The sequence below is a fragment of the Apis mellifera genome, linkage group LG6 (assembly GCF_003254395.2).
Source record: "Apis mellifera strain DH4 linkage group LG6, Amel_HAv3.1, whole genome shotgun sequence".
In the NCBI taxonomy this organism is placed as follows: domain Eukaryota; kingdom Metazoa; phylum Arthropoda; class Insecta; order Hymenoptera; family Apidae; genus Apis; species Apis mellifera.
This window is the reverse complement of record NC_037643.1, coordinates 12,927,022-12,953,466: the sequence shown is the minus strand read 5'-3', so window position 1 is coordinate 12,953,466 and position 26,445 is coordinate 12,927,022. Positions and strand designations below refer to the sequence as shown.

The following is a 26,445-nucleotide window of genomic DNA, read 5'->3' as shown; positions in this document are numbered from 1 at the left end:
GAATTACATTTCGTTCTTTTGTTTTTTCTTTTAAAATGTATCACGTTGTTTATAATATTTTATTTAAAAAATTCAATCTTCATTTATTTGAATGTAGAAACAACAGAATATAAAAAGAAAAATATATATTAATAAAAGATTTTAAAAATCATTGAATGATATAGTTTTGTATTAATTTTTTTGTTTTAAGTTTTTTTTATAGTAAATACTCTTATAATAAGGATCATCAAGTTTAGTAATTATATATAAATAAAAATATGATAAAAAAATATAAACAATTTTATTAAGCTTTGAAAACAATCATTGTTTAATATTTTCATTATCACAATATTTATAATTTATTGTATTGTAATTGAGATGTACAAATTATATGATATTATTAATACATAGAATAGCACTTTAATATTTTTTACTACATTTTCTGTGTTCATGCATTTAAACTAAACTTTTAGCTTATTTTATATACATAATATATATAATAAATATATATATATATATATATTTATATTAAATATAAATATATATATATATTTATTATATATATTAATAGTTTAACGTTATTATAAACTTATTCTATAATATATACTATATATACTATATTCTATATTTTATAATAATATTCACTTTTATATTTACATGATTATTTAAAAATTTATGATTACAAATTCATTCTTGAAAATTAAATTTTTTATTTAAGATTTATTTGTAATAACATAATTTATATATTTGAACAATATCTAATATACAGTTATAATATGTAGCAAAAAATATTATACAAGAATGAAACAGATGCGTATCAGAAACAATGTTCTAATTTGAATAAAATGCAAATATTATATTAATTATAACACAATTATACTTAAACATTTGACAAAAAATTTGAAAATGAATCATAAAACACTCAGTCTTAATACATTTATATATTATTTTTTTTTTTTTTTTAAATCGAAATCGAAATCATAATCATACATGAATATATTGAAAATTACAAGACAACAAAAAAAAAATAGAAATGATACTAATATAATACTAATATAAACATAATATTTCTAAGTTTTTAATTTATTTTGTTGCTGAGATCGTCTAGCTTTTATTCTTGCTTGCAAAGTAAGAAGGAGTCCTGCGAGAACATCATGATTAGGCAATTTCTTGGCAAATAATAGACGTTTTACTGAATCATCATAAGTTAATAAAGCAACCATATTTTGTAATAAAAATCCTTGACAGTATTCCAGAAGTTGCATAGCATTGTAAACCTGAAAATAATTATTAAAAAAAAAAGTTATAATATTATACATATATTACATACACAAAATATTTAAATAAAATACCTTTGCATGAATATACATAGAAACGATATTGTCAAGATCAACCATCGAAGAACATTGTGCCTCACAGTACCTAAGTAAACCATCTAATTGAAAGAAGTTCGCGGCAGCCATTAATTCCAAAACGTCACTTTGATTAACTTCTAACTTAGCACAACCACCATGATATAAAAATTCCATAACCATCTAAAAATTAAAATATAAAGTTTAAGTTTTAAATAATTAAAATCTTTAATTTTTAAAATACTACTTTAATTTTTTTAAAATATTACCTGAAAAATATGATAACGAATATCGTTAATTTGTACAATAGGAGGATTTCCCTCACATAATTTCGAACTTAACATATTTCTAAATCTCGGTGATGATGTGACTAAAACAATTTTATGACCATAGAAAACTCTTCCTTCCACTCTAAATTGTACATCGCTTAATTCTGGATTATTTACAAACTTAGGATCTATTCTAGATCCACTAGAAAGTGTTGTATCTCGAATGGGTTTTATTGGTTCCCATCCAAAACATGTACAAAAAATATCTGCGAGAAGAAGAGTTGTACCTTCTTTCTGCAGAAAAAATACAAATCAAAAAATATAAAAAAATATTTTTTATTGTAATTTTTTTAAAATCAAATTGAACTATGATTTACCTTACTGTATCTAAAAATATTGAATAATAAAGGAAGACATTCTTGTACGAATTGTGTTGAATAATCATCTGGACATACTTGAAGAAAATCTTGAAGCAATTGATCTATTATAGAATCTAATCTCATTTCGTGAGCTGTTGCTAAACTATGCATCCAACAATGTAATGTCCAACCTACTTTTAATCCACGAAGTTCCATTGTGATATCTACAAAATTTATATTTAAGTAGAATTCTTTGTATAAATATATTTAAAATTCTTTTTTTAAATAGTCATTTTCAAATTTGTTTTACCTAAATGGTTGCTTTCCGCACTATGATACATTGCTTCTTGTAAAGCTTTATTTTGAACTTTATTAAAAACTGGTTCTTTTCCTTCTTTTCTATTTCCTCTTCCGTCTACAGTTTGTTGTTGTGGACTAGTATTGGCACTACCTTCTGCCAAAATTTCTTCTAATGACAATACTTCTTTTTCTCCTCGTTTGGCGGAGAAATTCAATGGATGAGATAATAATTGATGTAGACAATTCCTTTGACCATGAACTGTTGCTACTGATATTGCACTATAAATATATAAATTAATTCCATTTTATTGTTCTAGTTACTTAAAAAATTTTTTTGTATAAGATGAAATGATGATCTTTATAAAAATTATTTAAAATATTCCTATTTTGATTTTTCAAAAACTATCGAATTTTATTTGATTGAAATGATTAAAAATTTTATTTAAAGATAAACAGATATATTTTACTTGCCTATAACAACCACGTTGAGCTGAACCAGAATATGAAAATGAATCTTTTATCAAAGTTGATAAAAATGGTTGGGCTCCATGAGCCAAAAGTAATGCTACCATTTCAGAATTACCAGATGCCGTAGCTGCTTGCAATGGTGTAACTGTGGATTTATCTTCGCTTAATTTAGCACCACCTTCAACAGTTGCACCTCTTTCTAATAATATTCTAGCAATGTTACAATGTCCTAATAATGCTGTGTAAGTTAAAGCAGTCCAATGTTGCGTTTCTGCATTGAATCCAGATTGATTACAACATATGTTATTAAAAATATTATTGGATATGCTTGGTGAACTGGAAGATGAATTTGGAGACTGCATATTTTTTCCTGGAGTTATTATAGCAGATGATGCGACTGGAGTTCTAACATTTGATATATTTGGAGTAACCGGTGTTTTGGAAGGTGTATTTGCTGATTGTCCAGTAGCTGGAGGTGGACTTTCAATATTCAAATCAACGCCAGCGTCTAATAATGCTAGAACAGCTGTTTCATCATTATTTATACATGCTATCATTAATGCAGTAAAACCACTATCATTCACAGTATTAAGTTTTGTTGATGGCAACAAAGGTATAGCTTGAGCTATGAGATCTGTACGACCACTTGTTAACATCTTGAATGCCATATCCATGGTCAAAAGACGAACATATTCAGAGTCATCGATACGTTTCGAACACATTGAAACTTCCTCGAAACTATGAAAAAAAATTGAATATTTATTATGAAATATTTTAATATAAAGTATTTTTTAATGAAGAAAATAATAAACATATATAGAAAAATAAAAATAAATATAGAAATTAGCTTTAATAAGATTTAATTTTAATAGTTGAAAGTAAATTTTAAAACGTAAATATATATATGAATGTATTACCATATTGGTCTAACAGGACAATCTACACCAGGCAATAACAATCTGGCAGTTTGATTAATATCATCTTGATCTACAACTAGTCCATGCCTATGTTCTGCATGAGCGGTCGCAACTCTTAGCCATTCGACTAGCGGTGGAAGTACAACGTATGCTCGTTCATACGCAAGCTCTTGTATTCCAGAACCTCGTTCACCATGTTCTAACTGTATAAATACTGCTTCATTACTTTATATTTAAAAGACAAAGCCAATAATCAAGGGAGTAGATAAGGATCAAGTAGGCAAACCTGTGAACACCTCATGTAATAAAAGAGAGCGTTCAATGCCTTTGTTGTCAAGGGTATAGTTGAACGTCCAGCTTGCGCCACCTTCGAGATCAAATCTATTAGTTCCGATATCGATCCTACACAGGTGGTTAAAAGTGATGGTTCTAACGTTGATCCCGCTGCATCTCTTCCGCTACGGGATGATGACGATGAATTTAGAGAACTGACACTGGCCCAACGTGGCATGGCAAGTGCACCTGCAAAAATATTATACTATACCATACTAATTATATTACTTTATTGTTATTCTAAAATTTTGTTTCTTTGAATTCTTGAATTCCAACAAAATACTTATTTTAAATTAATAAGATTTTTAAATCAATTTATTTTAAATAAATCCCTTTTTATTTTTTTTAAATAAATTTTTTTAATCTATTCATATTATCTTTCAACAGTTATTAGTAATCACAAATATATAATTATTAAATATTAATTAGCTTCTAGATTTACCTGATGCTGTTCGACCAGCATTAAGATGTGCATAAGGTTGAAGAAGACCCCATAAATCTCCACTATTTGCAATAGCATGTTCCAACATAGTTGCAGTTAAAGTCGTATGAGAATCACTCGGTATGCATTGCAATAATATTTCTTCCAACAGATTTTCGATTCCAGCGGTTAAATATATAGCTGCATATTCATGTATCATTCTTCCTAGTCGTACATCAGACATCCAGCGAAAAAATCGTCCTACTGGTAATTGTAATCCTGAACGAGAGGCTTTTGATTGTTTTAGCTGATCACCAGATACAGCGAACATTGCTGCAGCACGCAAGCACGCCTAATAAACAGATTATAAATTGATAAATGTTTATAAATCATTGATAGTTTGCTTGATAATATATATGGAAGTAATGAAAGTAACAGTTTGAAATATATTTATTATTCAAGATTTTTGAAAAGTAATTCTATATATTAGAGTGAATTCTTGCTCAATTTACACATACATGTATAATCCATATATAATCCTGTTTTATCGATTGATAAAATAATTATAATATTAATTATAATATTAATTATTAAAAAAATTATTTCGATACTTCAATCTTTTATAATTTTTAAATTTTATATCTTTTTTATAATTTTATATATATATATAATGATATATTTTTATATTATCTTATTACCTTTTATGCATCATTTCCTCTAAAGACAAGTAAAGACATGAAAATAAAATGAAAAATATATATAAATTAATGAATTTGATTATATCAATCTATAAATTATCTTAAATTTATCTTGAATTATTATAAAATTTATAAGTTTAATTTAATTTGTAACTTGATTTATAGATTTTAAATATAATATAAAATAAAGGAGATATTTTTAATTTGATTCTTAAAGATGAGACTTTCGATGGTTCTGTCTTTTTGTTCTGTCTTCGATTAATTATTTATTTGAGTTATTTCTTAATTAAACCCTATTTTGATCATTTAATAAAAAATAAATAAATACAAATTAATTTCACTCACGTTAGATCAAATCTTAATCTTTCTAAATGTAAATTTATTGATTGATTAACTCTTCTTTCTCGAGTGATGAATTAATTATCATATAAACAAATTTTATTTCACTATTACCTTAGTGCAAGAATCCGCCAAAGCCGGACAAAGCACAATTTTGAATGCGCTATACACCTCGTGCTTGCTACACAGACCAACAGGTTTGGCCAATCTCTGAGTTTCTCTGCCAATTCTGACCAGTGCTCTTTGTAGCAGGTAAGAAAGACGTGGTATCGTCTCCATAGAAACTTGCTCCATATGCTCCCTGGTACGACCATTTTGCAATACACGAAGGACATCATGGTGCGTCCATGGTAATTGCTGTAACTCCACCAATCGATTGTGAGAATCTACCCAAACGAATTCATCCGCACTGGTTACATTGGTATTGATAGTTTCTAAGCTCGAATGTCTCATCAGCCTCCTTACAGCTGGTTCTGAACTTTCGGATCCACTTAAAGAGGAATAGGTGGAAGATGATTTATGAGAACGCATAGTAAGCTGCTGGATTGCTAGTTTTATGTCTTCTAGACCAGAGCCTGACCAGGGGACCTGTAACTGTAATAAAATTATTGGATAAAAAATTTGAGAATTTAAGAATTGGAGACATTTTCATTAATAACACATGAAGACAGAATAAATTGTATATAACTTTTTACAAATTAAATATGTTTCATTTAATGATAATAGAAGAAATATTGATAAGTTTGTTAATGTTGATTTGACAATATTTACACATTTTCATAGATTTTCAGAATATTTAAAAAAAAGGAAAGATTTTTTAATTATATTATAGAAGATTTATAAAATATATTTTTTCCAATTATACCATAGAGTTTATATAAAACAATATTATGTTATATTGTCAATATCTTGTTTAAAATATCGAAAACACACCTTAGCAGGTGTAGCTCTATGTCTATTGCGATTCTGTCCAGATCTACTCCTGCCATTTCTTTGGGTAACCGAAGCCGATAAACGATCGTCTTCTGGTACAGAGTTTAATTGTTGCGGACTGTGTGCTCTATGGTGACGATGCGGCGGTGAACTGCTACTCGTGTGCCCGCCTGTGTCCGACATACTTGCATGTCCAGAAGATCGATTCTCATCCGATGAACTATTACCGGTACATTCTGGTCGCCTCTATAAAAGATATTTATTTTTGAATGTTATGCGAAGAAGATAGATTTTTTTAAATAGATTTGAAAAGTCAAGATATTTCTTAGAATTATATTATATTATACTATACGAATTCTCTTTTTTGAAAATAAGAATGAAAAATTCAGTTTCATTTCTTTATATCTTAGTTTTTAATATAATTTTGCAATGGTATGATTTTTTTTATATTAATAGAAAAAATATTAATAAAAAATTTTTAAGTACCTGAAGGGCACGAATTTCATGTAAACTAAGATGATGATGTTGAGAGTGATGGGGGTGTTGAGGCGTTGGCGTTGGGGCAACGCTATCCGTGTCCCTTTCTGCCACCATATGAACCATATTGTGAACTCCGTTTTTTGGAGAATTTTCTGTGAAGTCTTTCGAATATGGATGACAATACAATTCTCGTCCACTTCCACCAGCCGGTCTAAAAAAAAGGTAAAATGATTTCTTGAAGTTTAAAAAATAGTTTTAAAAATTAATATTTAATATTTTCTATAATTATTATTTAAATATCATATTCTGGTAGAACTTTAGAATAAAAATATACTAGAAAATATAATCTTGAATATTCACCCCATATTTGAATATTCATTCAAATATTTATTCATGACTTTTTAAAGAGATAAAATAATAATTATAGAAATTTAAACTTTTATAATTAAATATCTGTATTTTTTTAAATAGCATCGTTCCTACATTTATTTATTTTATTAATAAGCTTAAGTTTTATTGCGTTTAAGTTATTAAATGATAAGGTAGTAGAGCTGTAATTTAAATAATACAATTCTATTGAAATTTAAATATATTATAATAATGCTGAGTATTAAAGAAGTATAGAAGAATGAGTATTAAAGTTGATTTCATATAAATAAAATTTTATATTTAAAAGATATTCAAAGACATAAATTAATAAGCATATAAGTATGTAAAACTTGTAATTTTAAAAATCTTTTCACAGACAAATTAATTATTAATCCCATCTACTTTTATTTTTGATTTATTAAAAGTGCTCTCTCTCTCTCTCTCTCTCCCTCTCAGGAATTAATTCATAGAGGCGTTTGATCGATAAAACCAGTAGATAAAACTTATGAATTATCATTTCTCCCATACTCGTCTATTTTTCTACGTTCCTATGATATTATATAATTTAAAATTACATACGAACCAACATGTTTCTAACGTATAAATTAATCGATAAGTATTGAGATTAAGACAGATCACGATCCAGATTCTGATCTTCTTTTTCCATTGTTTCTCGTGCTTCGAATTCCTTGGCGAGCAAACGAAATATAAATTTAAAATCCAGGAAAAGGAGTATCACGTTTCAAAAAATCTATACGACGCGTTCTTTCCTCAGACCCATAATTAATGATCCGGTATTTCGTGTAACCGACACGTAGAAATTTATATATATATTTCCCAGTTAGATGGTTTCGTGTTTTTTTTATCATACAAAACAATATATTTTCAACGTTGAAAAGATTAGACTCGAGATTTTCATTTATAAAGATTCGAATAAAAACTATTCGATTAATTTTTTCCTCCCATAAGAAATATGCATTTTTTTAAGTTTCTTCAGTTAATTTATTACCCATAACTTAAACACCTATTCAAAATCCTCGTAAAAATATCCATATCTAATTAGCAATTTAAATCTTCCTCGCGTTATAACCTCGTTTCGTTCGTTCATCACGACGAAACGGAACGGACGGAGTCTTCTACGACGTCCATCAAAATCCTCCCAACCTATTTCTTCGCAAAACCGCTTATAACTATTCGCAAAAACCGTTAAGCACCGCAAAGACAGAAGCACGGCGTGGTTATGCGAATATTCCATGCGCGAACCCTACGGTACATACTCATTTTTCATCGTCACGGTAAACGTAACATTCGCTTTGATTTACCCCCTCAGGCGCCACTGTTGAACGAAGCTCCAGTCTGCCTTGAACCCGGTGTTGTCCCCCGGCAAGGACCAATAATCCACGACCTGGCTCTCATCCTCCTCGATCCTGAGCACGTCCTCCCTGCTGGGGCTAACGTTCACCACGATTTCGTGCGTGACCTTGGTCCTCTCCGCCTCCTCCTCCTTCTCTGCAAGGCTCGATCGTTGCCTCTCGTTTCTATCCCCATCGCCACACCTTCCGTCCTCTGAACCTGAATCAACAACTCGCTCCTCCCTCATCGAATCCCCTATTTTCTTCGATTCCTCCCTTTTCGATTCACCCCCTTCTTTGAGTTTGCCCTGCCTGGGATTAGTGTCACCAAAGTAGATCACGGTCTTGTGGGCCACGTCTCTGTCGGTTTTCCTCGAGTTGTTCTCAACCCCCACCATCACCTGCGTCATCGTGTCGCCCCCCGATTTACGCCTGCGATCAATTTTCTCCCCCGTGATGCCGTTATCCTCGTCGCGTGACGATTTATCATCGGTCACGTTTAACCATTCTTTGGTCGGAGATTTATTTGTGAATGGCAGGGCCCGACGTAGGATGAAGTTGACGCCCTCGCGGCGAGGTGGAGCCTCGAGATTAGCCGGCATCCTGCAGTCACTCAGCTCGCGACAGATCATACACTTGCAATCCTTGCCTCCGCATGATTTTCGTTTTCTCGATGGCATGGAAAAAACTTTCGTGCGATTACATTTTGTTGAAGCGAAGCCTCTTATTCGATCGATTCTTTGGAAGAAGAAGAATGGTTAAAAATGACGAATATTAAGTGGATAGTTCGTTCATTCGTCCATTTCTTGATCATTCGAACAATTGTTATTCGTATCGAAGATAAAGTAAAATAATTTCCTCGAGGAAGATTAAATTTGAGTAACTCGATGAGATTAATGCTCGAGGAAATTGGAAAGTATGAAAGTGTTGATGGTTTCTTGAATTATTTAAGTCGATTTGGCGAAAGAGAGTAAATAAGTAGAAAATTTACTTTCTTATATCGTTCAATGTTTATCAATTTAAACTTTGCTCGTCTTTTTCACTTTGCAATTTAAGCAGAATTAAAAAAATCACAAGCAATTTCTTCTTCGATCACTTTGCACGATCCAAGTTTGAACTACGCAAAAGTTTCATTGGATCCAATTCCATTTTATCCTATTGTTCAATCTTTCGAGCTGGCGTTCGTTTCAATATCGATACGTTTCACCTGTGATCAAATAAATCTTGAATGATCGCTTCGTTTTTGTTCTGTTCCCCCGTACCGACACGCGACTGGAAACACTATGATCCACAGTGACGGGATCAACAGGTGAAACGCATGCACTTCCTGCGCGAACCGCAATGTCGGCGAATAGAGCACAATCCCCCGTATCACTTTCCTTTCGTTCTTCCTTTTCTCTGCGCGAGTACCACAACGTAACAGTGTCACGTTAAAAGCGGGAGCATCGACGATTATCGCATGAGAATATCTTTCTTTCTCTTTTCCTTCTCCTCTTTCATTATATTCTGTCTTCTTCTTACTGATATAACGAATTTTGACTCTTTTTTATCAAGAAATATACAAATTTGTGGAAAATATTTACACCAAAAAAGTGATGTAAGATCAGAAAAGATTCAAAAAATGTGTCAAGCACTTTCCTTTTTCATGTTTCGAATTGAATAATTGGTAAATTATTGTAAATCATTTTAAAGAAAAAATTAGAAAAAAATTATAAGCGTGAGATTTTTTTGTCTTCCCATTGTTGTTCGTGTAATAAAGAATATCTTCAATCAAAATTGAATCCAATATCTCAAAGAGTTTGGAGAATGCGAATGAGCTGAATGATTCGATTTTCACTGGTTTTGATTCAAATCCATTTTCGAACAGGCAGAAATTTCGTTATCCAAGAATTCGTGAGAAATCGTAAGAAATGGTTGCGAGAACACCAAACATAGAATACAAGAGATCAATTACGCGAGTTCACGCACACGGACTTTCACCGTTCTGCTCCGTGGAAAATTGATTCCGAACGAAATATCTCCAATTTCTAGCTACAGCCATCAATATATTAGAACTCATCCATAAATTACATTGCAAATATCATTTTATATTTCAAACGGTGCTATCTCTTTGCTTTATTTAACTGCGAGGTTGTTGTTATTATGCTATTTCATAAAATTATCCAGCCATTTGGATTATATATGTTCAGAAATGTACTGTTAGAAAAAGATGAATGAAGATTTTACGATTTACAAGCATCGACAAGATATTAAAATTCCTTTCAGGAAAATTAATCATGTATAATAATTTTTAATAAATCGATTAAAGAAATATTTATAATAGATCCTTGTTTCATATTAAAAGTATATTCACAAAAATATAAATGAATTAAATTTTAAATTAAATCACTTTAATTCAATAAAGAGTGCACAATTATGAATTAAAGAATTATTGCAACATCCATAATAATTCCTTGCCAAATCTATTTTACATTTCAAATGATTTTGCACTACACTCTTTTATAAGATACGTACAAATCACAAGAAACTACTTTAAAAAGTCAGAATTATAAAAAAAAAAAGATTAAAAAACAGTAATGATAACAATAACGAGATATAGAGATAGATAGAGTTAAAATTCTCGATAATGTTTCACGATAGGACAAGAATAACGCACGGCGCGGTGTTCTACTTTAATCCGCGATCGGTGTATTACGCACGCGTCATCAGTTTCTTGTCCTGCTCCGTGGCGTGGTTAAGTGCTGGCTGCCACTTGTAAACTGTTATGCTCTTTTCACTGGACAGAGAGCGTAGGAAACGGGAGAGTGCAAACGAACAGTGTTTTTAGAAACCCCACCATGTATACATATACGTGTGTATACATATATATGCACATAAGCACATTTACATTTGCATTTGTTTCGAGGGAGAATTTCCGGCGACCATCCTACTTCCTATGACTCGAATCGCCCTAACCACGTCCCGTGACGATTCTTGAACATATAGCTGTTCGCCATCCTTTCATCGTACTCTTTCAATCCCTTTTCTATGCAAAACGTCGTTTATCATGATCAAAGGGCGTAAACTGTTAATTGGTAAGGTTAGGAAACGTGATTGCATGTGTGAATGAAAGAATATAGTAAACGGTTCAGTAAACGGTTTTTAACCTTATGTGTGCTAGTGTAAAAAGTGATTTTATATTTCAAGTAGTAGTTAATATATAAATAATTCTAATAATATTTTGTTTTTTATCTTATATTTTGATATTCGATCAATAAATTTAAACGATTGAAATAATAATATTTATATTTTTGTATAATATAGAAAATAATGAAAAGAAGTAGATAGGCAATGTCCTATTTCCGGTAATCTCGTAATGGCAAAGAAAATTCTCAAGAATTTTCCTAGCATAGATAATCGTGATACAAGATATACAATATGGAAAACGGACAATTAAGTAGGTCAAAATTATTTCTAGAATACTATCATAAAAGAATATATGATTTTCCAAATTTTTTTACTTGTGTTTTAATAAATTCCTCTCTTCAATTTTTTTTCAATAAAATTTACTTATACGTAAATGAATATTTACATTTTTTTTTTTAATTAAAAGATATTATTAAAATATATTTTAATTGAAGAAAGAAAAAAACTAATTATTTTCTTATAGATATATAATAAATCTTAAAATGAACGATCATAAAACATTCTAATTGATCTCGAATAGCATTGTTCCTGTTGAAATACATCCATGATAAATTCGCGTGAAAGTCATAAAGTAATTTTACTCCCTAGACAAACCGGTCTTTGTTTTTTTCCCACTTTTATGAACTACATTCTATAATATATATGTACATGAATACAAACTAGATTATTATTAAGCTTTGTTAAAAATTATTAATGCTATGTTTGGAAATTGTACATGATATTACCTTTCAACTATTAATATAATTTATACGTGTATCAGTCTAATAAATTGATAGATTGAATAGTATTTTATTGAATAATATGCAATGCATGATTTTATATAATTTTATTTTCTTATTTCTTATCATTATGTTTTAAAAGTTCTAATCTATTTTTATAAATTGAAATTTTAAAAAATATCTAAATTTAATTCATCAATAAATTCAATAATGTATTTTAATAAATTTAAAAATTTATCCAAATAATTCTAGATTTTTTTGTTTAAATAATTTAATTATTATAATATCTGAATGAAAGTAATGATTTCCAGAAAAAAATTGAAATTAAAAAAAAAATCTCGCAAAATCATTTTAATCCATCTTCTTTTCTTGAATATTAGTCACATTTCATCAGCATATAATTCTTCATTCATAAATTCACTTTCATCCCATTTGAATAAAGAGATCTTTCTCTTTTATATCGCCTAATTAAAGGCCAATTAAATTTATCTGAATTATCGGTTCTCTGAATTCTCTTTCAATGAACAAACGAAACATTTGGCCCGATCATTTTATTCGTGTTGAGTACATCTTTTCTGAGAATGTACAGAACGACGGAAGTTTTTAATCTATAATTCGTCCACTAAAAGAAAGGTTTTACAAAGAGGAGTTCAAGGCGTATACACATTACGTATATTGTCCGTGCTCATCTGGCGAAACTCCGGTGTCAAGGGCGACAACTGAAGGATATTGCAACTGAAGGATATTAAATTAATTAGCGAACCGTGTCTTCTTCCTTTAACGTCATCATATAAATAATAGAAACATTGTAAGAAAAATTATATAGGTATCCTTATGAAACTGTGTTGAAAATTGTATTATATAGTTTTTCTATTTAACTTGTATATTATAAATGGATCAGTTTATAAAATAATACAAATATTAATAATACAAATATTATAAAACATAAATGGCTTTCAATTTTGTATTCATAATATCATCTTATCTTCTATCATTTTTATTAATAAATTTATTTAATATTAAATTTTTAAATTTCAATATTACATCTGTTGACACAGGCAATTTTTTTAACCGTTGTAGTTCATTTCATAAATATGTTACATATGTATTCTATATTCTTATTTCAAAGCCTAAATTCATCTAAAGTTTGACTCACACATCCGGTAATTAAGAATTCAGTCTGACTCATCAATTCATTCACTAGAGCACTAAAGCCATCTTGTTCTAATTAAACTCGGTTATTCTAACAAAATCATTCTTGTCGTTTGCACCAATTATACATATGTTATCTAAAATTGCAAATTCAAATCTAAATAAAAACTGCATAGATCAGAATTATTGGAAAATTATGTATATTTAATTTTTTTAATTGTACGAATTCCAACAGTAAAATCTCGGTTGAAAAGAAATGACACGGATCTGAACAAGTATTTAAATTATTCAAAACGGAAAGACAAGAGTTTAACCAGGTGGAAAAAAGATGCTATACATACATAAATTTAGTGAACTGAAACGAAACACTTCAATAGTTAGAAATGATAGAAGTGGAATAGAATACAATCAGAGCGGAAACTTCAATATTTATCTCGTTGAAGTTTTTGCTACCTATTAACATAGTATCTAATATAGGAAATAAATAAGTAAATCGTATTTCACCAGTTATGAATGTGTAAAACAAAACGACGTATGCTTCCTCATCCATAAAATCTATTACATCGCATGGAATCAGTGAGCGAAGTGGTGATTTAATAATGTTTGGAATTTTCCAACGTCAAATCCTGTTAACTGGTTGGCAGGTGTCTGAACCTTGGGTCAATCCTATCGTAAAAAATATATCCACCAAATTTAATAATTTCGATTTATAGGATAACAATACGTTATTTTTTTTTTTTTAAAGAAAAAAATTTTTAATAATTTTCTATCGAATAAATAAAAAAAAATTTGTATATAAGAAAATAATAATTAATGCAATCGATAGAATATAATAGTATTGGTTTATTAAATTCAAATCCTGATGAAATTCACATATCTAGATACTAGATATTTCACATATACTAACCTAACCTTCACGCGGTCGAAATTAACACACAATTAAGTCGAATCTCCAACATAAATTGTAACAATACACTTTCCATTTTTATTCAATTCACTAACGAACAAGGACGAACATCATCGATTCTCACTTTTCATCTTTCATTTTTCGAATTTCCTTTTCATTATACTAACTAATCGTTGTAAATATTGATACTTTCATAAAAAAATCTAACTGATTCACATTGTCATTTTTTCATTCTTCTGTTCTACTGTTGGGCAATGAAATAGAAATTTCGAAGAATTTCACGTAATCATGTGAAACGAGAGTTTTAAATTCATTTAATTAGTTATCTGAAAGTAGAGGAAATCGTAACGGGAGATAAAGAGAGAGAATGAGAACCGGGTGATCGCGATAATGATGCGCGTGAGAGGATGTGCGCCAATGCTTAGTCAGATCTGATCGAGATATTTAGGTTAACGGCCTCTCTTTGCTTTCCTTCTTCTTTTCGTACAAATGATTTTAACTGTTCATTGACAAAGCTAAATCGATTTAGATTTTTATTTTTTTCTTTCGATCATTCGTTAACGGTATTTAATACATTTCAAATTATAAATTTACGAAGTTTAAAATTAATATAATATTATCTGATATTCAATAGTTCAATAGTTAGCAATGGTAAAGGAGAAATCTGTTATAACATTATTAGATAATTATGTTTTATTTCTTTTTCTATATTTTTATTAATATTTGATTAATTATTATTATTTAATTTTATTATTTTTATCAAAATATAGGTTACAAAATTGTAATTAAACATATTTTGTATTTATCAGAATTTTATTGGATATTTAAAAAAATTTTAAAAAATATTATTCTAATAAGAAAAATTACATATTTAATATTTATAGTTACAAGAAATTCTAAAATCTTAAAATTTAAAACAATCTCTATACATTCTAATAAATACTATATTGCTACTTTCAATTTCCCACACCCAAACTTCAATTAAACTTTCACAGGCAAGAAATAAAAAGCAAAAAATAAATAAAAAGAAGAAGGAAAAAATCTAAATAAACGCTAAACAATAGTATAAACTATTCCAATTGAACAATTCGTCCATTGTTATCTTTTTTAACGGTTCGTTGAGAACGTATACATTGGTTCACCATAACATTCGATATACATAAGTACTTATGCATATCATGCTATAGTTTAACACCACTTATGGAATTGTGTTATGTAATACAACATAATTCAAGACCCAGAAGTTAGATAAATGTGAATTATATTCTGATAAACAAGCAATATCAGAATATTTATCTTTTATCTTTTTCATAAATAATCACTATAGTATGAATTAATTAATTTTAAAATATTTTATTTTACATAACCATATAACAAATTATTTATATATATATATGTACAACACCGTTAATAATTTTCATGTTATTAATAACTTAAATCAAATATAATTCTTTAATTTAATTCTTTTTGTTGGAAAAATAATACAAAATATATATTTCTTAAATAAAATTCAATAAAATAATTTTTATTGAAAATTTAAATTACACGAAATATAGAAATCGCAATACTTTTGCATAATTTTTTTTTTTTTTTATCAATGCTAAATTTAACATTGAAATGGATCCTACATATTGCATTACACCCGGTTTGAGGACAATAGTGTATTTCAATGGAACGGGACCTGGGGGAGTATCGCGTCACCGTAAATCGGTCAGGCAACAAGCTACACGGACGGGCTTTCTCTTCGATAACCCTCGATAACCTTAACTCGACACGCGGAATATTTTGTGCTTGCGCATCTTCGTCGTTTGCTCGCATGCGCGAGCGATTCATGTCTTCGCGATTCACCGATTCTACCAGTGATTTGTCCTTTCGATTTGTTTTATGGAAACTAACCTTACTTAATTGCACGTCAAATGCATCTAAAAGTTTAATTTTATGTTAAAAGATATTTTGAACAGGTGAAATAAATAATAGAATAATACGGAGATAAGGAAAAAATTTGATTAATTATCTTTATTTTTTAATTATTCCCATTTTCAGATTCTTTAATCAATAAAATCATATGAATATTTATTGAATAATTAACTCTTCTTCTAATTACGATTCACAAAAAAAATCAGCCTGATAAATATCACTTGGAACGTACAATTTGATACATTATTCATCGATTTGATTACTTTTCATTCTAAGAATTTTAAATCTGTATAAACTCTAATTTTCATATAAATAGTTAAAGTTATTTTCTCCTCATAAAATTTCTAATATATATATATATATATATTTTTATTATTTGAACACACATATTACATCCTTTTAAATTATCTGTTAATCATTTTTTTCAAATTACAGAATAAACGTGTATATAATCTGAAGTTCTTGATATACCATAACCTCAAAACACAGTTCTTTCTTCCGCGAGTATATAATGTAAACATGGCTCGATGTTCAAGAGACAAAGATCTAATCATTGATTAATTACGTCGAATAAATTTCGATTTTTCATATATAGTTGAAAAAGAACGAGGATTATTCGTTACACTGTGAGAGCTTTTATAGAGCTTCCCGTTGATTTAATAAATAATTCCCGTGTGCTTTCAAAGGAGCTTAGAAGATACACGTCACCTCTTCTTCTTATCCCCGATGATCATTCTTATACATAGAGATTGCATTCGCGCATTCCTCATACATACGATTACAGCGAAAGATGACTGGCGTATTTTTTGCGGTCGTTGACTCGTTCGAAATACAACGTGCTCGTCGTTTAAGCTTCTTTAAACTACCTTGTGCACGCACACGCATATGCTTCTTTGATCTTCTATCTTCTCGTACGATTGTGAGTATTTCAAATCATTACAAAACTTTATTATAACGATTTACTTCTAATTACGATTTACATTCCCATATGCCAAATTAATTTTGGACATAATGTATAGTATTTTATGTAGATATATATAATTGTTTTAAAGTTGATTAGTTAGAAATCATGTAATTTAAAGATTTATCATATAATGATCATGTCTTTTTTTTGTAAGTTTGTATTAAAAGATGTATGCATTGAAATAAATAATATTTAAATAATTTGTTTTTATTATAACATAACATTACATATTTGTCTTTAATAAGTTGTAAGTTAAAAGTATAATCAAATTTGATAAGAAATCATCGATTGATTTACGTATCAAAGATAAAATTGAATTTCAAAGTTTTTATGAAATGAACTTTAACCTTGAAACAGGTCAGTGACCGTTTTCATGTAGAAAGCTATTTTTAACCGAAGGCAAAATCGAGAGGAATACGATACGCAATCGATAATTTTAATGTTACGCATCGATGGGCAATTATTATCGATTATAATTCGGTGTCATACATATTGATAAGGCCACGATGTGCTGTGTTTTACATACGAATCACTGAGCGTGCACACGACACGCTCGAGCGCTGGAATACCAATGAACCATGCATATACAGAATCTCAAAGCAAAATCCCGACCTAGAAATCTTAAATTTCGTGTCACGAAACGATTCTGTTCCGCCTTTTAAAAATTACGCGGGCTTTTTTTGTATGTTTTAAATTCTTTTGCCTCCCTAAATAATTTGGATATAACATAAATCTTTGTCCTTTCCAATTATTATACTTTTTCGTAATCTTATTTTTTTAAATATATTTTTTTTTTTATAACATTTGTCACGTGTTAAGGTCTCTATAATTACTATATCACAAAAAAAAGAAATAAAATTATCTTTTGAATCATTGATGATCATAGTATTTTTTCCATCACTTACAATTTCACGAAACTTTGTTATAAGCATATATAGAAATCTTAAGAAACTAAAAAAAAAAAAAAAAAAAAAAATAACAATTTATTTATATTTGAAATTAGTTATCGTATATGAGCCCGTTATATTGGGTGAACGAACTTCGAAAAGAAGAAAATTTGTGAGCCTATTACGTGAACCCTTAAATTTCAATGCCTATTTGTATGCGAACAGATTTTTCAGGAACCGAAGCCGTGGTGCGCGGCATGGTGTCGATGGAACTAAATGATGGGGAAAGGGGAGGTGTGTCTTACGAATATATGCTCGTTCGACATCGTTAATCGAATCGGTCGTAATTACGTACATCGTAAATTTTAATGATCCTTAATCGGATCGGTAAGTGGAGTGGCTTCTCTTAACGGTGATGTTTTGAGATCCCGCTAAACACTGAATTAAAAAAAGAAAAGTTTTCATTGCATGCCGAAAACAAAGAATCTCTAAATTTGAATGTTTTATAAATATTAGTGAAAAATGAATTCGTTGAAAATCATTTTTACAATGTAATGTAATTTTCTTTTAAATTTCGATGACGTTTATATAATAAATAAAAATATAGTAATATTGAGATGATAGAAGTCGATAATCCATATTGATATCGATTTACGATACGTTTTTATATTCTGAATTCCTATCATCAGTCTCATCCGAAAAAAAGAATCCTGTCTTTTTGAAATTATGAATGCTTCTCCAACATTACAGGGATGACGCATCAATACTGACTCATCATTAGGAAGCCCATGTTTATGTTACAGATCATCGATAGCCAACCATAAACTTACATTACGATTAATTGACTACTTGAAAAACAGTAGCAAGTGATTTGACATGTAAACGACAGGCAATATCTTCATCAGTGTTCGTTATTATCATCAAGAAAATTATCAACTATGAATATCGCGAATCAATCAATCTGCATAAAATATGTAATCTTTGTGCACACGATGATATTTCATATATCATGTTAATAAACTAGTAAATAGATGATAAATAAATCAACTCTGATAAGGGTTTACAAACGATTTAGCAGCCATCTAGTGCTCAAAGTAACACTTTAACCTGCATTTTCATATTTATTAACGCCCTCTGGATAACGTAAGCTGTTATAGTTACCTATAAAACCGAAGATGAATTACCGTCGATAATACTGGCATTTCATTATCCGCCATAACCTATATTTGTTATTCCAGAAAATAACTGACAAAAAATATTAATAAAAATAAATCATATTTATTGCGATGTTAACAATTTTAACGTTGAAATAGACTAACCGTTCCTACGTTCCTGAACGGTTTTAATCGATCTTTATCGGGACTAGCGGATTACCATGAATACAGCCATTAATCAGATCTCTGTTAAGATCGATATCGATTACAAATGGATTAGCAGCAGGGTTCACGGGAAATAAAAGAATACTTACCGACGAGGCTTAGGTCGCAATATCTCGTGACCAGAATCGGATATGCAGATACTAAGGCTTAATGGTCCCCCATAGTGTTCTGGAGGCGCACCGGTTTGGACAGTCTGCTGCTGGGGACTGGATATACCGCCAGAACCGGAAGTGCCGGTCAAAAACAACGGTTGCTGCCCACAACCGTCCATCGTGGCTCGCTCGACGTTCATTCTGCCTCCCGTTGCTGATTGCACTGGAAGACCTGTGAAATTAAAAATAAAAACTTTGAGATCCTATACAAAACATATTGACTTTTCTTCACAGAATTGTGAATTTATCTTGTCTGTAATAATTTTATTTGTACTACTTTTTTCTAAATGAATTTCTATAGAATAAAGAACCACAAAATATTTAGGTTATATTATATATAAATATTCATTAAATTTTTTAAATTATTAAATTCATATCGAAAAATATAATATCAATAACATTTTTTTTTTTATATAATAAATGAAGCTGATTTATGAACACGTATAGAAATTCAGTACGAGAAATCCGCTCGATAGGGAAAATCTTTGGTGGAAAGTAATTATATGAAACTTTCTTCTTGGGCTCGAAGGTCATTAACGAGCATCTGGATGATTATTCTGAGAATAATTAGCAATGTGATAACATCACTCGCAAGAAACAATTATTTCTCTGTTCATACGAGAAGTGTGTATCTTCACACCGCGAGCGCGGCGCTAATTACTGTTGGAAATGTGCCGAATACGTTAATAGGAAGAGTGTATCTCTTGGTATATCGTTTGTTCCGCGCGACGTTCTGGTATCTTTTGTGAAAACTCATTGAAACTTTCTCCATTGAAAATATCTCTATGTATAAAATATAGTGAAAAAAAAGGATTTGAATAAATTAGAGTGAATTCAAACTCTTTATGGGAGAAAATCTTAGAAAAATACATTGTAATTATTAGAATGATAATAATGTTGGATTCTGGATGATGAGATAAAATCGACAGTAAAATATTTTCAGCTTTAAGATTAATTTGTAAAATGTATTTCATTCAATATATATTCTTCACATTAAACATAAACATTTATTATAATATATGTATTAATATGTTTAGTTATATATTCCATTTGTTTTATCAGAAATAAATAATTAAATTCTGCATTCCTTTCCAAAGAATTTCAATAATATATGTATGAAGAAAAACGAATGACTACATGAATTTATGAGATTAACATTTTCATATCGTATGCATCGATGCACGAATAATTATTATAAAATATATATAATACAAAATTCTTCTATTTCGTGGCGAATGTATTTGCTTTTCTTAATCCCGATGCTAGCGCAATCTGTTCCAGGAAGTGGTCCAGTTCGGTCCAGTTGATAACTGGTTTTCAATGAACCGTTCGTAAACATGTTCAGACCCAGATATCACATAGATGACAAACCTTCTGTATTAATTATTATTTATTCAAAAATTATTTATTCATGTAGAAAATTTTTAAAAAATTTTTTGAACACATAATAATAAATATCTTTAAAAAGAAAATAATTAAGGATTTATTTAAAATCGAACTTTCTTATGAATATCTCTTTGCAATTTCGTTATGAAAAATTGATGATGAATGTACAAAATTTGTAAATACACTACTATATATAAATAAACATTGCTATATATAAATAAATCGATATATGGATCAATATATAAATAAGGTGAATATGATTGACAAAGTAGTGACATTAATCCTTTAAAGAGTTAAATGAAACTCGCCCATCAATATTTTGTTTAACCAATCACATATTACATTTTATTCGATTGTGCGAATAAGATGCAGTTTTCATTTTCAGTTAAATTCGGTCAATAATGAAAATAAACAACTGCATGTTATTAATAAATTTCTAACATACATAAAATTATTCAAATATTTGATATTTGAAATGCGAATATAAATTCAAATTAAAAATTGATAATTTACAAATTTTCAAAGGAAAAAATATTCTATAATATGAAATTATATAAAAAAAAAAAAATAGAATATGTAAAAAAAAAGATAAAAATCATCGATTCACATTGCAAATATTAAGCGCAGATGACATGGCGCGGTATTGACTTATTAGAAGTTTGCGCCAACGAGGTTCGACGAGAGCATGATCGTGTTGCTCGCTTTGATAGGCCCTTGTATGCAATTACTCTGGTTGGCTCCCAAAATGCTTCCTTAAGTGTGCATATCAGGAACAACTCGTCTTCCCTTCTTCCAATCTCCTTGTTACCCTTTTTCCACGCGAAGTGAAAGCATACGCCTTTTTCGCGGAATTTTTATCCATGTGATTTTAATGAAATGACGATATTTTTTTATAATTCTTTTTTTTATCAGAAATATTTATACTATTTCCTCGTTTTTCGATTGGCTTGAAAATTTTTGTCATAATGATAATAAAATTATATTCTTTATAATTTGATTTATATTTCTATACTTCTATTTGTAGATATAATTCATTATAATTCTTTTGATTCTGTTCTACTTCTAGTTCTACTTCTTTCATGCTTCATTTTCAATCACAATTGAAATTTAATTTTTCTATTTCATCAATCAAACACATAGAATATAATAATTTTTAAAATTAATAAAATTTTGAAGTGTTGTATAATACAACTATTTAATTATATATTAAACTAACTTCTGAAACTTTTTAAAACTAACTTCTACAAAAAATGCTGCATTATATTTTTTTATCTTATTAAAATATGATTTGTCAACGCTAATAGTCATTTAACTTCTACAACTATCAACTAGCAGATAAAAATCAAGAATTAGGCAGTTGAAAACCGATGACGAAATTCTTTTAAGATTTTTACTTCAAAAATCACTATCTATTATGTAGGAAAATAGGATTAAAATTAATTAATTTATACAGATATTAATATAATTCATCATTCACAGGAAAAGATTTATTGTATTTGCACATGATGACAATAAAAATAATTTGATGGTCGAAATATTTGCGAATTGTTAAGGAAGCAACAGAAAATTCGTGTTCCATGAAGCTACACGTGGGTGTAAACAAAAGTATGATTCTGCTTGGGGCACGGAATGTGCTGGACGCTGCGCTGTGTCCTATACACCGGCTATGCCGCATGGCAGATTAAGCGTATACGTACTTACATACGGCGTGGCATGGTATACAGCCGTCCGCTTCGCGGCCGCCGCATTCCAACGGCTGCCCAAACCAAAACCTATATCGCGTATACCTATCTCACTCTTGCCTTCTTCTTTCAACCATGTGTTTGCTCTTTTTCCCCCCTATCCCCTCTACCTGTTCCTTTTCACCCCTACCACAGCACCTTTTATTCGACCCTCTTCGCAGGAGAAACGTGGCTGCACATTGTCTCCCTTCTCTGTCTCTCTGTCTCTCTTTGCCACGCTGTTTCTATTTGTCTCTGTTTCTTCTTATTATATTGATATTATTTTTAATTAGTATCGATTGTTGCTAATTATTAGCCAAGGACTTATGATTTAAGGTGGATTTCGAATCCACCGCCAATAGTAATACACAGTGTTTTCAAGCGACACTCATTCTAGCATATAAGTATTAACTGTGCCCGACATAGCTTAACTTTGATGATCAAACGGGATCCAATGGGGGATTTTACCTGGCAAGATCATTGGCATTTCTCCTTGATATCACAATGACATATGTCATGATTTCGCAATGAATTTTTTGATCGATTCGATTAATCATACTTTATTTGTACTTATTTGTACTTTAATTGTAATTTGTTAATCGAACAAATCACAACAATTGGTTTGTAGGATATCGCGAAATCTTAATAATTAATAAAGACAAGAGTCCTTTATTTGGCATTATTATTTTATACATTTCTCCATTCTATCCTCTACCTAATCGATTCAATAACAAGACACATATAGACCTTACATATATTTCTTCAATATATATTATGAGAAGAACATTTTACTAACTATTTATAATAATTTTTTCCTGATTTTTGCACTAGATTATTGAAATTTTATAATTAGATCAACATGAAAACATATGTATAAGAATTGGTAAATTTATAAATACAGTTCAACACAACGATCAATAATAAGTTATACATTAAAGTATTTATATAATACTAATCACTTTATGATAGAACTGTGTATAATAGAATAGAATTGTGTAACATTGATAAAAATTTAAAAAAACATGATTTGAAATTGTGCATAATACATATGAATCGATACATTAATTGTAAATATATACAAATATAAATAAGTAAATGAATTATGCACAGATTTCTAAAAAAACATATTTAATATTTATATGTATAATTTTGATAATTTGTTTTCGACTATTAGATATCAGATGAGAAAGTTAAATCTTGGACCCGTGCTTTCATATACGTCACTGAACAGGCGAAAGTCTGAGAAGAAGGATCATGATCTATCAGACGAGAGTTCTCGCGAGTGTGCAACCTACGCGATAACCGGTTAGCTGTAAATCCTTTCAGAAGTCGAAATCATTCTTTCAGAAAGATTTATGTGATATCTTATGATTTTTGAACAAATTAGAATCGATGAATATTTGACTTTGAGTGAAAAGATAATAATATCATCAAACACTTGAGCGAGCTCGACTTTCATGAGAATATCTCATGTATTTGAGAAAAATTTAATTTTCGGAAAAACCGGTTTCAAGCAGTTAGATGTTAGAATTTTTTACAAACTTTATTATATATGTAATATTATTTTTTGATTGTGAATACTTTTTTAATATTTTATTTTAATTCTAGAAATATTATTAAAGTTAATAAAATATTAAAATAATTTTATTATGTAATTTATATCATTGAATATATTTATTGAATATTGAAATTATGAAATTTATTATAGCGAATATATAAAATATAATTTATAAAATTTAATTGCTAAAATAATATCGAATAAAAAAATACCGAATCAATTTTTATTTTTATATTTTTTAATATAATTAATAATTTATAAAATCGCTTTTTAAATAGAAATAGAATATATATATTTTAAAAATCTTACCGAATTTTATTTAGCGTATTGGTAGAGATGAACATATGTATTTATTCGGGACATGATGGGCACTCAAAGAACACTGGATAAAATTATGAACAAAAATTTCACTTTTGCTCAATGTTCACGTTGTACACGAACATTTTTTGTTTTTACTATTCTATCAAAATATATATCACGTCGCAAAAGCACATATAACTGTACGTACATTTCGATATTCTGTAAAACTGTAAACACATAAGAACTTTTTAAACTGTACCATGCAGCAATGATATTGGTATAAATGCATGATGTGTTGAAATTAACAGTAGCCAAGGGCTACAGGAATAAAACAAATTCACCTTGTTTCTTTTAAATCTTCACTAGTATGATATATTCTATTTTTTAATAAGACGACATATCCGCACATGCATCCGATCAAGTCGCCGCTTTTCGACAGCTGTCAATTACGAACAACACAGGCGCCGCGTTTGTACAGCATCCCAGCAAAACCACTTTCGGTCCAGACTATACAGAAACCTTTTGTACAAGGAATAAACGTGGAAGACGATATTTCTGCCATCTATCGATTATTGTGAGAATCAATGTCTCGTGATAAGTATGATGGAATTGACAGTTTGTCTGAAAAACATGTGTTTTAAATTTTAAATTAAAATTTTAATTTAAATTAAACTTTAAATATATCGTTTATTTGACATAACATAAAAATAATGATTTAAAATTCTTATAATATTATAGTTAATATTGAATAATTATATTCTTTTTATTAATTATTTTAAAAACAATTCATTATATTTCAAATAATGTAAAAAAATATTTAAAATATTCATGAATTTATAATATATATATAATATTAATAATATAATTTAATCTTACTTTTTGTAAAAAAAAATGTAAAATATATTTTATATAATTTTAATTAAAGAATATTTTTCATAATTATATAAAAAATTATATTTAACATTAATATACATTATATATTCTATGGTATAAGATAGAAAAAAATATCTCAAGAATTAAACCTTGATATAATAATATTTGTAATAAGAAATATTTAAGAATTGATTACTTTATCTTGAGTACATAATTCTTAATAGTAATTTGAATATACATATATGTATAACTACGAATTTAACACATACATAACTATTGTTTCTGATTTATTGCTAATATTTTAAAAAGAAAAGATATAATATATGTCATTAGCTAATGAGATAAGTATTATTTAATCTCGAAAATTCAACGAAGAAATATGTATTTTATAAAACATAATTTCTAAAATTATAAAATTCATTCTAAATATGGATAAATATATGTATATCTATTTTTTAAAATCATGTATATTATTTTTTTAAAAAATAATGGTTAAAACTTGAAACTTTCAAGAGTTTTAATAAAAACATTCATAAATTTTACATTTTATTTACTAAAATATAAAATATTTTTGTTATATTTTATATTAAATTATGTTAAAATTTATTAATGATAATACATATATATATACGAAATATTCGTATAATATTAAAAAAAATAAAGAAATAAAGAAATATTTAGATAAAGATTATTTAATAATCAAATCATAAAAATATCTTGAATATGGCTATTTGTGTTACTTGATATATCGAAGATACATAAAGAACAGAAACAA

General features: G+C 28.7%; 1 protein-coding gene across 3 annotated transcripts; it reads right to left on the bottom strand.

Moving 5' to 3' along the window:
- Positions 1 to 993: 993 nt before the first annotated feature.
- LOC551188 (ankyrin repeat and BTB/POZ domain-containing protein BTBD11) lies at positions 994 to 25,300 on the bottom strand. Of its 3 annotated transcripts, XM_006569987.3 has the most exons (15): positions 25,139 to 25,300; positions 24,807 to 25,024; positions 19,770 to 20,004; positions 6,855 to 7,059; positions 6,369 to 6,614; positions 5,550 to 6,029; positions 4,420 to 4,750; positions 3,931 to 4,166; positions 3,645 to 3,847; positions 2,731 to 3,465; positions 2,270 to 2,538; positions 1,978 to 2,183; positions 1,601 to 1,894; positions 1,332 to 1,514; positions 996 to 1,256 (listed from the first exon to the last, which is right to left on the bottom strand). In XM_006569987.3, the coding sequence occupies exons 3-15, from the start codon at positions 19,970 to 19,972 to the stop codon at positions 1,050 to 1,052; spliced, it is 3,798 nt and encodes a 1,265-aa protein (XP_006570050.2). In that variant the 5' UTR covers positions 19,973 to 20,004; positions 24,807 to 25,024; positions 25,139 to 25,300; the 3' UTR covers positions 996 to 1,049. The 3 variants fall into 3 exon arrangements, with proteins under 3 accessions (XP_623585.4, XP_006570050.2, XP_006570049.2); XM_006569986.3 differs by having other exon boundaries at positions 24,807 to 25,300; XM_623582.6 differs by lacking the exons at positions 19,770 to 20,004; positions 24,807 to 25,024; positions 25,139 to 25,300 and adding an exon at positions 8,540 to 9,386 and having other exon boundaries at positions 994 to 1,256.
- Between the last annotated feature and the right edge of the window lie 1,145 nt (positions 25,301 to 26,445).